The sequence below is a fragment of the Protobothrops mucrosquamatus genome, unplaced genomic scaffold, assembly GCF_001527695.2.
Source record: "Protobothrops mucrosquamatus isolate PMUCROS unplaced genomic scaffold, P.Mucros_1.0 scaffold1047, whole genome shotgun sequence".
NCBI classification, from domain to species: Eukaryota; Metazoa; Chordata; class Lepidosauria; order Squamata; family Viperidae; genus Protobothrops; species Protobothrops mucrosquamatus.
The window spans coordinates 475,649-494,057 of record NW_015387279.1 but is presented as its reverse complement, the minus strand read 5'-3'; the positions used below and the strand labels follow the sequence as shown (position 1 = coordinate 494,057).

The 18,409-nt window shown below is 37.0% G+C and overlaps 2 protein-coding genes across 5 annotated transcripts in view; one reads left to right on the top strand and one right to left on the bottom strand.

Moving 5' to 3' along the window:
• Positions 1-12,288, top strand: part of BTBD10 (BTB domain containing 10) — a 25,329-nt gene extending 13,041 nt beyond the window's left edge. For 3 of the 4 annotated variants that reach the window (XM_015820046.1, XM_015820044.2, XM_015820045.1), the window contains exons 3-9: positions 10-163; positions 1,100-1,385; positions 2,951-3,053; positions 3,858-3,978; positions 6,161-6,358; positions 9,837-9,947; positions 10,792-12,288. In XM_015820046.1, the coding sequence (XP_015675532.1) occupies positions 10-163; positions 1,100-1,385; positions 2,951-3,053; positions 3,858-3,978; positions 6,161-6,358; positions 9,837-9,947; positions 10,792-11,102 (1,284 nt within the window). In that variant the 3' untranslated portion in view covers positions 11,103-12,288. The remainder of the gene's footprint in view (positions 1-9; positions 164-1,099; positions 1,386-2,950; positions 3,054-3,857; positions 3,979-6,160; positions 6,359-9,836; positions 9,948-10,791) is intronic. The other variant, XM_015820043.1, reaches the window with a different exon arrangement.
• A 4,127-nt stretch (positions 12,289-16,415) lies between these two features.
• ARNTL (aryl hydrocarbon receptor nuclear translocator like) overlaps positions 16,416-18,409 on the bottom strand; it is a 48,077-nt gene continuing 46,083 nt past the window's right edge. Inside the window, exons 19-20 of the mRNA XM_029284875.1 lie at positions 17,717-17,819; positions 16,416-17,037 (exon numbers count right to left, since the gene is read on the bottom strand). Of these exons, the coding sequence (XP_029140708.1) occupies positions 16,877-17,037; positions 17,717-17,819 (264 nt within the window). The 3' untranslated portion in view covers positions 16,416-16,876. The remainder of the gene's footprint in view (positions 17,038-17,716; positions 17,820-18,409) is intronic.

The window sequence follows — 18,409 nt, the reverse complement described above, 5'->3', positions numbered from 1 at the left end:
TGCAGCAAAATGAGTCTTCATGGGGCTAGTGGTGGGCATGAAAGATCAAGAGAGCGAAGAAGGTCAAGTGATAGATCACGTGACTCATCCCATGAACGTCTTGAGTCCCAGCTCACTCCATGCATCAGAAATGTTACTTCACCAACAAGACAACACCAAGGAGGTATGTTTTAGTTATTTACTTTCTAGGTTTTTTTTAAGAAAGTAAATATCTTTGTCAAACATAAACATCTTTTCACTTGGGTTCTTGTGTCACAGACCTAAAATGTGAAAGCTTCAAAATTAACATTATTAAGACTCTCATTGGGAATATTTATTTATTAAATTTATTCACTGCCCATATCTCATGACTCTGGGTAACTTACGATGTGGTATAACAATATAAAAGATTAAAATGGTAAGAGAATAAATACATTAAAAATAAAGAAATATCTAAGATGGTGGATGGTATACCATAGAGTGGAGGAGGAATCTAATAACGCAGTAACCACCTCCAGGATGGCAGAAATATAAAACTCATTCACCATTTAATATTTATAATTTGTGTGAAAGTAAAAATTACTGAGGAAATTACTTAACCCTCGAATACAGAAATGTTTGAGTACAATGTTACACGTGTATGTTCTGTTTGATATGCTGTATTGAAGCCTAAGCATGGAAACTGGTTGTATGACATTTTTCTTCAATCTATCCTCTTCCACGTGTTTTGGATACTGGCAAGCCTTTTGTGATGGAGTATGATGTAATCCAAACTATCTGGAGAGAACTCCATTAGGGAAAACTAGTCTATGGTATCTCAAACTTTAGAATAATCCCATTGCTGGATTATTTTTTAATTAGTTTTTTTGTCCTACCTTTATTACTTTATAAGTAACTCCAGGCAGTAAACACACCTAATGTTAGTGCCAGGAGACTGCCTCTTTTCTCTGACATATCCTGAGGTATTACCCTGAGTTACTACTGGCAACAAACCAACATTAAAAAAAAATGTTTGGTTTAATGTGGAAAAACTGTTGCCATTGTAAATATGCTTTTGAAATATAACATGTTCTGATACTGCAACTCAGTGTTAAATAGTTGTATTATTTTTCCATTGCAGAACGTGAGAAGGATCATAGTTCATCTCGACCAAGCAGCCCTCGTCCTCAGAAAGCTTCTCCGAATGGCTCCGGTAGCAGTCTAGGAAACAGTAGTAGAAACAGTAGCCAGTCAAGCTCAGACGGGAGTTGCAAGAATGCTGGAGAAATGGTTTTTGTGTATGAGAATGCAAAAGAGGGCGCACGGAACATAAGGACTTCAGAGAGAGTAACACTTATAGTGGACAATACTCGATTTGTTGTAGATCCTTCAGTTTTTACTGCACAGCCAAATACAATGCTGGGCAGGTTGGTATTGCTTTTTATTGCATATGTACCATCAGATAGCCCTGTAAATCATGGCTAAAAACAGATGTCTTAGTATTGTGAAATATTTTTGATTTCACTATTTGCTGCTTCTGTCAAAGAGCCATGGTGGTGCAGGGGTTAGAAAGCAGTACTGCAGGCTAATTCTGCTGATTGCCAACTCTTCGATTCTCACTGGCTCAAGGTTGACTCAGCCTTCCGAGGTTGGTAAAATGCGGAGCTGTAGATTGTTGGGGGCAATAGGCTGACTTTGTAAGTTGCTTAGAGAGGGCTGTAAAGCACTGTGAAGCAGTATATACGTCTAACTCAGTGTTTCTCAACCTTGACAACTTTAAGATGGGTGGACTTCAACTCCCAGAATTCCCCAGCCAGCATTTGCTGGCTGGGGAATTCTGGGAGTTGAAGTCCACCCATCTTAAAGTTGTCAAGGTTGAGAAACACTGGTCTAACTGCTATTGCTATTGCTGTCAAACACTTGAGTGTAACATTTCAGATGCAGTTAGTCTCCTTTAATCTGCATTACTGTATTTTTCATGAAGTACAATTTAGCTGTTGTGTGGTTTCTTTTTAGACAAGTCTATCCTTCCTGGAAATAAGACACTTCATGGCTTTTTTCTCAATAATTACTTTTCAAATAATACTTTTGTTATTTTGAAATTACCTAACGTACAATTTTTCAGTGGTGTCAAATTCATTTTGGAGTAGAGTATGTGATAATGAGGATGCATACATTGACAACGCATTTATCTATAGTAAGAGACTTTTTTTTAATACCAAGGGCCACACTTGGTTTTGAATATGTTGTGAGCCTCATTGAAAAAGTAATAGGGGCAGAGAAGGGGAAAGCAAGAAGTAATTAAACAAAACAGCTGGTTTAATTTATATTTAAACTTAAATAAAATGTAACAATGCTGTTATCGTTACCTATTTAATTATTTCCCTCTTATGTTAAACATAATAGTTAGGCAACTTTGGAGAGGCTCTGGTAGCCAAGGCCAAAGTTTGTGGAAAGGGTGGTGATGAACATGATATAAAGCTTAATGTAGTGCATGTTCAGTCTCCGCTAACCTGCTATTTTGAAACATGTCAGTTCAACATTTAATTGCAAATCTTCCAAAAAACAAGAGTGGTTGGCTATTTTAATGTAGGGAAGATCTTTTTTTAAAAAATTAATGTTTCAGCTAGAGAAGGCTCTGAAGAATAGCCTGTTTAATAATACTACTAATGTGGAGATCAGTGTTTTTCCTTACTCATCCAGTTCCACACAAACATCGCTAAAAGTTGCAAAACACTTCTATCTTAAAGTTTGAATTCAGAGATTAATGTTTTTGAATAAATTCATATTTTGCATATAGTAAACATTTCAAAATATTTTTTCCTTTGGATATATGAACATAATATAACCTCTTGTAAAGTCTGCAAATCCCTTAACAGTGCATATTCTGAATTTCCTATAATTCCTTCTAAAGTTTTAGCAAATTGAATTCAAATACTGATATGCTCTGTGTGGATTTTGAATAACATGGGTTTTTCCCCCCTATATATAGGATGTTTGGTTCTGGAAGGGAACATAACTTCACACGGCCCAATGAAAAAGGAGAATATGAAGTGGCTGAAGGAATTGGTTCCACTGTGTTTCGTGCTATCCTGGTGAGATCTCATAAGTTACTGTTCTTCCCACCCTTTCACATTTATGAAATTTAAAAAATTGAAAGTCATTCCTATAAAAGTTTATCATGAGCATCTATAATTTATTTAAATGGTATTCTAAGTACTACTAATACATGCTGCAATTTTATAAAAACTTGGAAAATTCGGGGATAAAGAATTTAGATGTAACTCTGTGATTTTTGAAACTTCTCTGTTCCCACAACTCATGTAATTTGTCTGAATGTCAAAGGATTCTTGGCTTAGTTAAGATACTAGCCATTCCTTTTGGGATTACCATTTATGTGCTCTCTTCTGGAATATGGCAGTGCATTGTTGGGGAAAGCCAGCAATAGTGAGCAAGCTATTTTTCATAAAGTGTGCTTATGATTACTAATATATTAATTGAAAAGACTTTTAAGTGCCCAGAAAAACACCAGAGTTCTGAAACTTCTCAATTATGCTATTTGTAAGTATGAGAGTAGAAGACTGAAGTTGAGAGACAGAATGAAGACATTAAAATCTTTGTCTGATAACATTTCTGAGGGAAGAGACATTTCCTAAGATTCATTAGACATAATGTTAGCCAAGCAATTTGAATTGCTCTCAGAATTTAATTGTTGTTCTAGTTCTATCGTAGTCTCCCTATGACAGGAAGGAGATTGCTTCATTCTGCAGCACCATTGGATACCCAATTTGTGTGCAGCAGCAGAAAAACATGCAAGGATGTAGAAAAATGAAGGGTTATTCTGTACAAATTAAATGTTTTCTCATAAGTCAGTTTCTTTTTTTCTTTTTTAATTTAAGGATTATTACAAGACTGGGGTGATACGTTGTCCTGATGGAATATCTATTCCTGAATTACGAGAAGCGTGTGACTATCTATGTATTTCTTTTGATTATAGTACTATCAAATGTAGAGACCTCAGTAAGTATAACATTGCTCTTAACCTCCTATATGTATATTTTTTAAGATGCTGTTTTCTGCCCATAAACTAATTTTAAGTAATATTTGAGCATTTATCAATTTTAATATCATAAAATAGATTGTGGATTTGGTAGACTATTGTGTTTAGTAATATATACTGAATTTATACCTGTTAAGTGGAGGTTTATATATAAAATTTTATTTCACTCATAGACGAGCCTCATATAGCATATAATAATGCAAAGTATAACCAACAACTCCATATATCTGGACTGTAAAATGGAAAAAATACTTAAAAGTATTAGCATTACAATTACAAATGTCTAACATTAAATATTTCTACTGATTATATAGAAAGAGGATGCAATATAAAATCTATTTAAAAACATTAATAGATTTATTAGAGAACCACAAAAAATGTCACTGAACATAAGCTATCTAAGCTATGGGACATAGAGCTAAAACTTTGCATCGTAACTCTAGAGAACATTGTAGCTCTAAAAACTACATGTAGGAATCATAAATAATATCAAGACTACCAAGCTGTTAATAAAGGGATTCTAGTCTAATAAATAGGCATAGCTTGAACTCTGTTACGTATAAACTTTTCAGTTAGTGAAAAGGTTGGAGAATTTCCAATGTGTATATGCTGAAGGAGAACTTGCTCAGTCGACTCAACTTCTCTAAATTTTCAGAGACCTAAATGTCCCAAGTATAGGATTTTCCTATATTTTTCTTTCAAAACAGTCAAAGTAATGCCCCTTCTATGTTTTGGATACTTTTAATTGAATAAGATATGCTGCAGGTGCTACTGTATGTCTGTGCTGTCAATACTAGGGAGAATTGGAGCACTACTTAGATCAGGCTTTATATCTATTAATATTATTAGATGAGTAATGTATAATTGGAGTCAGAGTTATTATTTGTGTACGTGTGTTTTCGTATTGTCAGCTCAAGATAGCAATTGTACTAATTAGTTCCCTCCTATTTTCCGCACAACAACAACCACCACCCTATGAGGTGACTTGCGCTAAGAGAGAGAGAGAGAGAGACTGGTCCAAAGTCTCCCAGCCAATTTTCATGACTAAGTGAGACCTGGAATTCAGAGTCTCCGGGTTTCAAGAGTAGCACTTTAACTGCTACACCACATTAGCACTCGATATTTGCTGCTTCGGCACAGAGCTGGCTTAATCAAATCTCAAGGATAGTAAATAAGGAAGGAGAGAGTCTTAGACAACTTTATTTATCTAACAGAAATTACTTCCAAACAGACTGGAATTCATCCTCCACAGTTAGGCAAACTTTTTTTTGCCAAAAGGCAAAAATATATATTTTAGCTAATAGTTTAATATTAATATTTTAGCCTCTAGTCACCGCAGTCTTTAGAGGTAGTGTACATTTAGTGAGACAGTGGGGGGGGGGGGGCTGGATTATTCAGTTATTTACTATTAATGTTAGTACTATTTTTACTATTATTATTATTATTTAATATATTGTAAAAAGTGATGGCTATTGCTGGTCTATGACCGTAATAAAGTTTATAATTTAAAAAAAATTAATTAAAAAATTAATTCAGTTTAAACCTTTAGATTAAGCTTTCTTTAGAAAGGCAAAGTGAAATATGGACCGAAAGCCCCCCATAAAACATCGATGGCATTATTCTTGTTCAATGTAGCAGGTAAATTACTAGTCCTTTTTGTTTGCTATATTAATGGTGATAAATACAGTCCTTTGAACTCTTTGGGTAGTGTAGCATGAGACCTTCTACTACTAGAAGAATGAAAAATATTGAAAGTATGTTACCTGCTCAAAAAACTATCTGACTATTTGCAAGGCATGATTTTTGAGGTGCCTGGAAAACCCTAATAATTTTGATGTGTTGATTAATTCTTGTGTTACATTATTTTGGTCCATCTTATTTATCTTTATATGCAAGTCAGAGATGCCTTGTAAACATCAGCAATTACTGTTCTAAGCCCAGAAGCTAGGAAGTACCAAGGTAACATATTTAAAATCTTTGAGCATCATTTAGCAATTATGAGAACTATGAGATAATAGTAATGTTGCACGTCTGTTGTGCCAAAGGTAATATTTTTATTGAAGCAATTAATAATGGCTCATTAACATTCAGCTCAGCATTCTTATGAACAGAGAGTAATGAATTTGATTGCTCTCATTTCAGGTGCTCTCATGCATGAGTTATCAAATGATGGTGCTCGGAAACAATTTGAATTTTACCTTGAAGAAATGATACTGCCACTGATGGTAGCCAGTGCTCAGAGCGGGGAAAGAGAATGTCATATTGTAGTGCTCACTGATGATGATGTTGTTGATTGGGATGAAGAGTACCCACCTCAAATGGGAGAAGAATATTCTCAAAGTAAGTAAGCTGGTTTTGGGACCTAAGCTTAGTTAATTAATTAAGTTAAGTGGTTGTGGCGCACCATTTCCAAAGAACATACCATGAACTTAAAGCAACATTCAGTTTTTCAGTAAACCTGCAATGAAGTATTTTTTTCACGAATTGTAAAGAAAAGTAACATAAGTATCTCATTCCCTTTTCTATATAATAAATTGTATCATTAATTTTTAAATTAATCACCTCAAATTAGTTACCTCAAAATGGCGCCGCCAACGGTGGCCCGGTGAAATGCTCTCTGATAGTTCTGTTGTTGTTTTTATTATTCTCTGTGATTCACTTCGGATTTCATACTCAAGAGACCAACTGTTAAGCACCAAGCAGTGTTTTTTTAATGGGTAGCTTTCTGAGACGACACCCTCCTCCCTTTTTTTATAAACACAAAAGAGATTCTCATCCAGAAAAAAATAGCTGTCTCTGAACAATGGAAAAACAAAAACAAAAGGAGATGACAGAGGCGAGAAGGGATAAGCGAGCAACGATTTTGAATAGACTAAGGAAAAGGGGAATAAAAATTCCTCTTCATACACTCTTTCTGACTAATTTAAGTTCATTCACCAATAATATGGAAGAAATACTTCTTTTAAACAGATGCAGCTCTGATTTTTACAACTCAGCAGCTCTCTGCTTCACTGAAACCTGGCTAAATGAGCCAATTGATGATAGCAACTTGCATACCCCAGGATTTCAGATACAGAGGGCAGACAGAATTACAGAAACATCTGGTTTTACTGTAGGTTTGAGAGGAAACCACTGTCACCTATCTCTACCATCCCCATCTCAGATACACCAACAACGGCCAAGCCTCCTACAACTGACCTCATCCCTTTGGGCCCCCCACCTCTGGTGATTATAGAAAACGATGTGCAAGGTCTATTTCACAGACAAAAGTCTGGAAAAGCACCAAGCCCAAATGAGATAAATCCTTTTTGCTTGAAAGCATGTGCCGATCAACTGGCCCTCATCTTCATCCGCATCATTAACAAATCACTAGAGTTGTGCTGAGGTTCCTTCTTGCTTCAAATGCTCTACTATCATCCCAGCACTAAAAAACCCCCATAAGGAACTGAATGACTACAGACCGGTTGCTTTGACATCTGTAGTTGAAAACCTTTGAAAGGCTAGTGCTGGCCCACCTGAAAACCATCACAGATCCACTGTTAAACCCCTTGCAATTTGCCTACCAAGCAAATAGATCGGCAGTTGATGTTAATATGGCTCTGCACTACATCCCATAACTTTTTGTATCGCCAAAGACCTATGCAAGAGTCCTTTTTGTAGACTTCAGCTCGGCATTCAATATCATCATTCCAGATATTCTTCTCACTAAACTAAATCAGCTAGCCATGCCTGACCACACTTGTAAGTGAATCATAAGTTTTCTAACAAACAGGAAGCAGCAGATGAAGTTAGGCAAAATCATATCAGATACCTGTATAATAACACATGGGGTCCCCAGGGTTGTGTGCTCTCGCCTCTTCTCTCTATATACCAATGATGGTATCTCATGATCCCTCTATTAAAGTACTGAGGTTTGCAGATGATACAACAGTGATTGGTCTCATTTGAGACAACGATGAATCTGCATACATATGGGAGGTTGAACAACTAGCCTTGTAGTGCGTCCGGAACAATCTTGAACTAAACACACTCAAAACTATAGAAATGATAGTAGATTTTAGGAGAAACCCTCCTATAGTACCACCTCTTGCAATACTAGACCAGTATCAACAGTAGAGACCTTATAAGTTTCTAGGTTTTATAATATTTCAAGATTTAAAATGGACACCTAACATCAAAAGTGTCATCAAAAAAGCACAACAAAGAATTTTCTTTGTGAGACAACTCAGAAAGCTCAGACTGCCCAAGGAACCTCTGATACAGTTCTACAGAGGAATTATTGAGTCTCTCATCTGCACTTCTATAACTGTCTGGTTTGGCACTGCAACCAAACAAGACACAGACTTCAGTGGATAAATAGAACCACAGAAAAAACAATTGCTACCAACCTGCCTTCCGTTGAGGACCTGTATACTGCACAATCCAGAAAGAGGGCTGTGAAAATATCTATAGACTCTTACATCCTGGACATAAACTGTTTCAGCTTCTACCCTCAAAACGATGCTATAGGGCATTGCAAACCAGAACAACTAGACACAAGGACAGTTTTCTTCTCCCCCATGTCATTACTCTGCTAAACAACTAATTCCCACAACACTGTCAAACTACCTAGTAAGGCTGTATTACTATTCTTCTCTTCTTTCCTATTACCCATCTCCTTATCTCCTTACGACTATAACTTTGTTGCTTGTATCTTACGATTTATATTATTTTATTTAGTATCCATATGATTTATGTTGATTGCTTATTTGATATCCTATGACTATCACTAAGTGTTGTATCTTATGATTTATGATGACTATGATCATGATTTATCACATTGTTTTATGTACACTGAGAGCTTATGCAGTGGAGACAAATTCCTTGTGTGTCTAATCACACTTGGTCAATAAAGAATTCTAGTCTAGTCTAGTCTATTTATATGTACTACAGTACATCAATATAGAGCAGGGATGATCAGCTTTGAATAAATTTAAAGCTGCATAAGGCTTGGTGTGGTAGGTTATTTTTGGACTCCAGAAATAAATAACGCTGGGGTCTATTCTGGGAGAGGGATTCAGAATTCAGAATGGTTCCTTAAGCATCTTCAAGCTTAACTATCCATTTTGCTTCTTTAATTCCCCTGCCCCCCCCCCCCATTACAGTAAAAAGTGTCTAAATGTTTGGCTCTACTTACATTGTAATATTTGGGAGGCATAAAAGAGATATAGGTGAGCCTCTTGGGCAATACTTTTTTACTTCTGCTATACTACATCCTTGCTTTTTTTTTACTTCAGGCTCCTTATGAGAAATATAAATGGCAATATATTGTAAAAGCTTTTTTTAGAATACAAAATTCAGTATTCATATATCATAGTTTAAGCTGGTTCAGCATATAGTTTTATGAAACAGAGGTACACGGAAGTTTGTGCATGCTAGCATCATCTCCAAATCCATATGTGCTTTGGCCCTACCTCGGATCATTCTGCATTTTGCAGACATGCATCATTTACTAGACGTAATTCTTATGGTAATTCACCACATTGAGTGATGTTTCCTGTGCCCTGTCAAATCTGTCATTTGGAGAATTGTAGGTATAGTTGGCTTATAATCACATTGTTCCGTTTGAGTGTTACAATGTAGTCAGTGTGTAGGAGGTATATTGGACTGGATTACCATGTTGGATCCCTCCTCAATCTATTAAAACATGGATTCTTAGATAATATAAATAATGTTATGCGTATTTTTAAAATATGTTTTAAAATATGTTTCAAAATGCATTAGTTGTATACTGGCTATATACAGTTTATTTATTTCATGAAATGTATTTTCTCCCCAGTTATTTATAGCACAAAGTTATATAGGTTCTTCAAGTATATTGAGAACAGAGATGTGGCCAAATCAGTACTGAAGGAAAGGGGTCTTAAGAAGATTCGATTAGGTATAGAAGGTAAGATAATTTGATATTTTTGACTAATCCAACATGTAGTGAAAAACTAGGATGTAGACCAGGGGTAGTCAACCTTGGCTCTTTTATGACTCGTGGACTTCAACTTCCAGAATTCCTGAGCCAGCTAAGCTGGCTCAGGAATTCTGGGAATTGAAGTCCACGAGTCATAAAAGAGCCAAGGTTGACTACCCCTGATGTAGACACTTATGATCTAAAACCACTGTGAAATAAGAGGGAGTACAGGTAGTCCTTGTTAACAACAACACTTGCAGCTGCCTACCGGCTTCCCCATTGATTTTGCTTATCAGAAGCTGGCAGTGGAAGTTGCAAATGGCAATCACATGAACGCAGGGGTGCTGCAACAGCCAGAACCTTGAGGAGAAGTTGTAAGTACCCTATTTTAGCGCTGTCATAAGATTGAACAGTCACTGAACAAGTGGGTCTTAAATGAGGACCACATAATACTGCAACATGGTGACTTCAAAAAAAGAGATAAGCCTTGGCCAGTCACTGTGTTGTCTTTTCTTCAGTACTGTGTCTTATCCAGATAAACAGAAGTTCTGCTTAAGTTTAAGGCTTATTCTTATACAGAAACGTAGTTTGAAATTTCAACTTAGACTGAATCGTTTATCTTTTGTGAAGTGAATCTAATTACAAAAAGTTTTGAAAGTAGAGTGTCAATAAAACTGCAATGAACAGTGGAGGAAGGATTTACAAAATGGAGTGCCTTAAATATGCTGAATAAATAAAATACTTTGTTGAATAATATGCTGTATTCTACCTCAGAGTTCTCAAGCATTGAGTGAAATAAAATTATAACCGTTATTGGTATATTTTTTTTTAGGTTATCCCACATACAAAGAAAAAGTTAAGAAGCGACCTGGTGGTAGACCAGAGGTAATCTATAATTATGTCCAAAGACCGTTCATAAGGATGTCATGGGAGAAGGAAGAAGGGAAAAGTCGCCATGTTGACTTCCAGTGTGTGAAAAGTAAATCAATTACCAACCTAGCAGCAGCTGCAGCAGACATTCCCCAGGACCAGCTAGTAGTGATGCACCCTACACCCCAGGTGGATGAGCTAGATATTCTACCAATTCATCCTCAACCAAGCAACAGCGATACAGATCCTGAAGGACAGAACTTACCACTCTGATCCAAACTGCTGGTTAAACAAAAGCATGCTATTATAAAAAAAAAAATTGAAGATGCTGTAATGAGCTCATACTGCACTGCAATTCCAGCTTCTCTCCATTGTGTAATGAACATAAAATGTTTCAGGATATTGCAGTATGGACTTCACAAAGACCAAAGTGGGATCTGATTATGGTTTGTAGGAGTACATATGTAACATCATGAGGTTCAGTTACATACCTGCATTTGTTTCCCAGTAAGTAGCTTTTGTGGTATTGGTTGTATGGTGGACTATTATTAGCCTCAAACTCTTGTCAAAAACAGCAGGATTTGGAAGCTATGGTTTCTTCAGTATTTTGGTACTCAGTGGGCAAAATGCAGATTTAAAATTGATAGTGGCACTTTATAAATGGTAGACAAAAAATATTCTCAAAGCCATTTTTATAGTCTGGGTGCAGAATGTTGATTCTAACAGAGTGCTGCTTTCAGAGATTATTCAGCAAAATGTAAATAGTTCTGAGTAGGGGCAATAGGTTACTTAACTTGTTCTCTAATGGATGAGCACAACATTCTTGCCACTGGGACTTTTGGATTGTGATCCAACAGCCTCCTTTTTTCAGAATTATCCAGTGAATTTTTTTCCATGTTTTGATGTGAGCCATGTTGAAGGGTCAGGAACAACTGATATGGGCTTTATCTTTAAAAAAATGCCTTATCTTAAATCTGTTCACAGAAATATTTATTTACTGAGAGGTTTTTCATGTGTCATAGAATAGAAAAATGCAAATTGTTCACTCTTCACTTAATAACTGATTGTAAACAAGTTTTTCATTCAAATAAAATTTCCATTATTTTAATATTAGCAGTAATATAATTTATTCATTCTTCTGAAATTGATTAACAGTCTACGTTGTTTACATTTTACAGAAAAAATAATCAGATCATCTATTTAATACGGAGTGGCTTGCTTTTTCTATGATTCCCCATTTTTCGGACTTTTCCTTGGAAAATAAGGCAAAATAGGGCAATTCATGAGATTTTGGAAATTCTCATGATATGGTTATCTGACTGCTTTTGACTAGAATTGACTTCCATCAAATATTTTGTAGAATTAGACTAATAACTTTGGATTGGTTGACAGGGTCAATTGACCTTTGATATTTGTGTAACATATTAATGTCATCTGCATTGACCAATTAAATTCATTGGGAACAAGGCTATTGTTTTTAATAAGGGATAAATTGAGCTGGCAGAATTTATCTAATTTTGGCACAATGTAAAACCACTATATTCTTTTGAATAAAAAATTGAGGCTTAGAGGTGTACATAAATTATGAATAGGAAACTTAAGTGCCTTTCCATAATGCCTGTAAAGTATTTCTGAAATAAATTGGAAACGATGCTACAGAGCATGGGGCATCATGAATATAGTTTATGTCTGCAACACCTTAAAGCAGGGGTGTCAAACTGCCGGCTCGCAGGCCAGATGCGTCGTGCTGAAACCGCGCCCACCCCATTGCCGGCAATGGAAAAAAAAAGTCACGATACATTGCTAGATGTCACGTGATGTTGCGAGTTTGACACCCCTGCCATAAAGCAACCATAGAACCCTGGGAATAGAAGTGATAGCTTTGAGTCATTGATAGGTGCTATGATGAAGTGTTGCATAGCTCTGTGATACACATTTCCTGTAATTTATAATCATTAGGTAATTAGTATTCAGAATGACATAAAATAGCATTCATGTGCACATAATTAAAAATTAGCTTTAATAATCCATTAGTTCTGGTTGTGTCTTCTATGACTGTGTAGATTAAGTCCACTCCTCTATGACAACTCTTTATATATTTAAAGATTACCATATCTATCCCTAGTTTTACTTATAGGCTGAACGTGTCCAGATCCTTTAATCGTTTCTCTTAGAGCATGGTTCCTAAAGAGCTTGGTTCCCAGACTCTTCACTGTGTTGGTAGCTTCTTCTGAATTTATTCCAATTTTTCACTGTTCGTTCTTTAAATTTGCTCTCTAGAATTGGCCACAGTACTCCAAAGGGGTCTTGCTAGGACAAAGGAAAGTGGAATAATTATTTCTCATCATCTGAATTCTGTATTCTTATTAATATACCACAAGATAGTATGTGCTGTTTTAGAAGTTGTATCACATTGCCAACATATTTAACTTGTAGTTGACAAGGATGCCCATCATCTCTTGCAAGCTTCAATGTTTTTTGAATTTTTGCTTTTCTGAAAGGTTCTTACTACCTTGTATTAGAATTAGGTGGTTTTCTTCCTCCCGTATGTATCCTTTTCAGTATTTGAGAGAGCTCTGCATAGATCCATGCTGGTCTCTCAAAGTTCTTTCCCTTTTCCTTATGGAGATTGTGGTTGTGTTCAGTATCGTTTCACATTCCATTCAAAATTGGAGTTCATCAAAATCTGCTTTTCTGAAGTCCAGTATGAAAGACTGACTCTTCTCCAAAACTACTCTGGATATCACAAATTCAAGGGACAATGTGTTCCGTTTCCTCCAAGGTACCAGTTTCCTTCACTTTAACCAATTCTTATTACTGGGGCTTCTGGCCAGCGGGCCGCCGAACAGGCTGGCCAATGCGTGTATGTGCTGATACCCCTGCTCGCCTCTACAAAAATGGCGCCACATGGCAAAAACAGGGCAGTGCTAGCAAGTGTTAACGTGGGCGTTAGCACCGCCCCATTTGCATTGAACATTCTCGCAGCCGTTTGTGTGCGCATACGCACATAAAATGCTTTCCCTTCCCTTTTCCACCAGTCTGCCAACCGAGAAAGGTTGGAGACCTCTGGGCTAGGGTACAAGACACTAAACGCCCTTGTTCTTTTTTTTACACTTTCTGACAAACAATCAGGCTGCAAACTGGGAAGCACCCATCAATGTGACATAACTTCTTTCTTAAGGAAGTTCTGACATTTCTTCAGTCTGTGGGGGCCCCCAATTTTTTTTTTGTAATGTTCATGGTTTTTTAAATTTTTTTGTCAGAAGCACATTCAAATTATAGACATATAGCATTCAACACTGAACAAGTAAAATAAGTATAAAATAAGTCCTAGAAATATAGCATGTTTAAAAAGTATGTGAAATAGGATTAAAAGTAAAAGACATTTACCTAATATTGGGCCAAATTGACAGCAATTTCTCTCGCTTGTATGAGGTCTTCTTCCATACATGTTCAGTGATATGATTTGCCCAAGGAGAGCTTGGAACCAGTGATTTATTTTATTTTGTATCACATTCTTCCATATACTTGCCTGTACCAGAGAGGTCCTCTCCCTCACTGATTGGTATTTATTCCAATTCCTCTTGGAGAGTTCCGAATATTTAGCCAAGAAACGTCTATTATTTCTAATCCATTCAAGTATTACAACTTTCTTCTTCAGCCCTTTTTTTTCTCTACTGAGTACATTTGCAGGAATGCAGTCTAAGTGTAGGCAGGAAGAGAAATACTACATATTCTTTACAAGTCACAATGGTGCTTCCCTCACTTGTTGCTTAGAGCAGGGGTCATCAACCTGTGGTCTGTGGCCCACTACCGGGCTGTGGGCTGTTGGCCATTGGGTGGTGTGAGTGGCTGGCCAGTGAACGCAGGTGTGCATGAGCGCACACCCCCACTTGTGCTATCATTGTGGCATCATACTGGCCCTATTGTCGCTGCAAGCACAATATCCCCACTCACGCTAGCATCGTGGCATTGCGCAGGCACTAGTGTCGCCCAAGCATCGTGCAGGCACTCATGGCCCCATTTGCATCACGTGCACACATGGCCATTTGTGCGCGTGCAGCCCCGTTCACGCATGCATGTGCTCGCACGCATAAAGGCGCCTCCACCACACCACCCCGGGCCACCAACCCAGAAAAGTTGGGGATCCCTGGCTTAGAGCCTTCCCTGTCAACTTCCTTAGCTGAACACATGCACATCTTTCCTATGGCTTGTTTTGGTTGCAAGTTCTCAAAAGTTATCTTTCTAGCTAAAGACTATCTACTACCATAGAAAGAAATAGAAAAGAAGAAAGAGATCTTCCCGTGCTTTCCTCTTGACTTGTTCTGCTCAAACTTTTTCCTTGCTTGTTGATCTTGGTTTTTGGAAACTGGGTTGTTTATATATCTCCTGGAGCTGCCCCAGCTAGGTAAGCGAGAGCAAGACTCTAATAAGATATAGTGGTCATTCACTCTGGAAATAATCAGCAATCACTCAGCCAATATTCGGGAAACCATCTGCAGCAGCAAACAGTCCACAGTCTCCCTCTCCCGTCTCTTTCAACCCCCTTTACTCTCCTGTCATTTCAATAAGGAAGCTGTTGAACTATGAATATTAACTAATATAATAACTATGAGTATTAACTATGCCAGTGATGGCGAACCTTTTAGAGACCGAGTGCCCAAACTGCAACCCAAAACCCACTTATGCATCGTCGGGTGCCGGGTGGGCGTGGCCCATTGGGTGGGCGTGGCCCATTGGGTGGGCGTGGCCCATTGGGTGGGCGTGGCTGCGGTGGTAACAGCAGACTGGGTGGGACTAAAAAGTTCAATAAATCAATTCCAACTTCGCAAGATCTTTTCCCCGCGAGAAGTTGAAATTGACTGATTGAACCTTTTTTTTTTTGCACATGGCGGCGGAGGCCTAAAGCGAACAGGTTTTATAAAACCCAGCTGAAGGCCTAGGACTGGGGCGACGGCGCGCGTGCCCACAGAAAGGGCTCTGAGTGCCGCCTCTGGCACCCGTGCCATAGGTTTGCCATCACTGAACTATGCTGTGTTTCAGTATGGGCCCACTCCAGAACAATCATGTTTGATGTATGCCTCTGGTATTCTGTTTTTGGTAGGACAGTTTATCTTCAAGAATGAGACCATAACTGATTCATGGAGCAATCTACATTTTCCAAATGCCACCATACATAACTACTTAAGAGCCTTTGTTCTGTGGCATACTCTTATTTTGCCTGATGTAGGAAGAAAGAGGAGCGAAGCAAGCAAGACAAGGCCCAAGCTCTTGCATATATTGGGTCGAAGGAAGGAAGAAAATTTTCCTTTTTTAAAGTTTACCCAATTCAAGTGTTTCAAGTATTCCTATGGGGTTACAAATCTATGAATCCAGTAAATACACCCACTCAAATTGCAGCTGATAGATTACATTGCAAATAGTAAAACTATATTCTTCCTGGATTTGGCTTATTAGGTAAATCAACCAAGTGGCACAAAACAGCTGACGCTTGCTATTTTTAACATCACGGATTTCATCTAGGAACTTATTTTATAAAGTAGCTCCAATTTAGAACAAAGAAAACATTTTATTTTAAAAATATTTAACTGTCTAATACATTACACTTCAACAATATTTATAGTAAAGGATCTTACAAGAAACAGTTTTGATATATTAGTATAAGAAATATTCTTTATCCACATAGGGACCTTCTCTGTAGTGTAAAAACACCATGTAGCTGAAATGACATTTGCATATAAAACCCACCAGTGATGCTAGTGCTTAATTTGCACAGTGATATTTTTTTTAAAAAAAAAAGTCAACACAAAAACAGTACCCAAAATATACAGTTAATGCAAGCTATACACAGCTAACAAAAATTATAGGAACACCGTTGCAAATTCATCTCCACTTGGTCAGAAAGTACACACAGGAGAAGTATGACTGTTCTCTGATATGGCTTATCAAATTAAAACACCAAAGCAATTCAGCAAGCTTCACAGATTGGAGAACTCCACCAATAATGCACTTTGATATATTCTGTTGTCAAAGCTTATGGGCAGCATCTATAAGGGCCATGGTAAGTCACTAAAATCAACTGGGCCACCAAGCCCTGCATCTGCTTCCAAAAGGCTCATGATAACTGCCATCGCTGCCTCATCATTGCTGGGGCTGCTGGATCCTTGGTCATTGTCTATCATATCAATGCCTATATGCGAGTTTTCCCCTGGAAAGAGAATAGAAAAATTCAATGTTACAGTAATTCTATTTCTAAGCTAATGTTCACACTTTGAAAAGTATACAGTATAATTGAGCGCAATATTCAGAGCAATTACATATTATGAGCTCTCTTATTTGACAGCTGACTTGACTTCTTGTCAAATGTACAATGAAATGAAATCTCCATATGTTATTGTGTACTTGGCCACATTATAGTATAAATAATACTGGGATAAAATACTGCTAGTTAACGTTTAGAGTGTCTTAAGAGTTTCTCTGGGGGGTGAGGTAGATTGAAATTGAAAAAATAACATTTTTATTAAAAAATCAATATAAAATATCAATATAAAATATTCTAAATTGGAATATTTAAGATATTAATCTTACATTTTAGTAACTTGGAAAATTACTAGTATGCTGCCAAAAATTGTAGAATTTCTTTTAAGAAATAATGTTGGACTAAAAACATCTTCCAACAAAATGATCCTCCAAAACTCCAAGGCTTTATTAATACAATATTATATTCTACAATATGCTCATATTTTAATTTTATCTATCTTTCCTTAGAAATTCTATTCATTCCATGGCAGGATTCACCCTTAAGGATTTCACCTAGCTATACAATGAAAGAGCTCTACTCTCCTGTTCCTCATTTTAATCTTGTTATCTTTCGTGAATTGGCCTACCAAGAATAGAGTTGTTGTCAGGATATGGATAGACTGGGTTGTCTTGTATCTGGCCAGACAATATACTGGCAGGAGGAATGTCTGCTGTTCCACCATTCAAAATCTGAAAGAAAATGAAAACAAAATAAAAGGCTTTATATTCAGCCTATTTTACACATAAACGTCTAGCATAAAGTTAACTTTTCAACAAAATCTATAAATGGTAATGACAGTATATTTCTATACATAAAATTTTATCTACATTACATAGCCATGCAACTTCCTCAGTAATTTGCTTTGTAAGTTTACCCATTAACTTAGTGTCAAAGAAGTCCTATTCAGGCAGAATAGAAGTTTATTACTGCTATAATTACAATCTGTCAACATCCAGCTTGAGAATCCAAATAAAATTCCAGGTTCATTCAGTTTCCGAAAATCTTATTATTTATTGAATACATTGCACGGTAATGTCGAAAGCAAGCCAACTCTGAAGTTCCCAAGACACCAGTTCATAGAATTAAACAATATTTTTCCCAGCCAAACCCCCAACCTCTCACGTAGTCCATGTAGACAATTTCATTTTGTTATGGGAATTGTCTGCTTCCTTTCCACACCTGCTGCGATGTCCTTGGAAAGGTTTCAGGCTCTCACGGTCTTCAGTGGAATCATAGAGGTTTCGTTTCTCCATCTAACCCATTCTAAAGCAACTCCTCC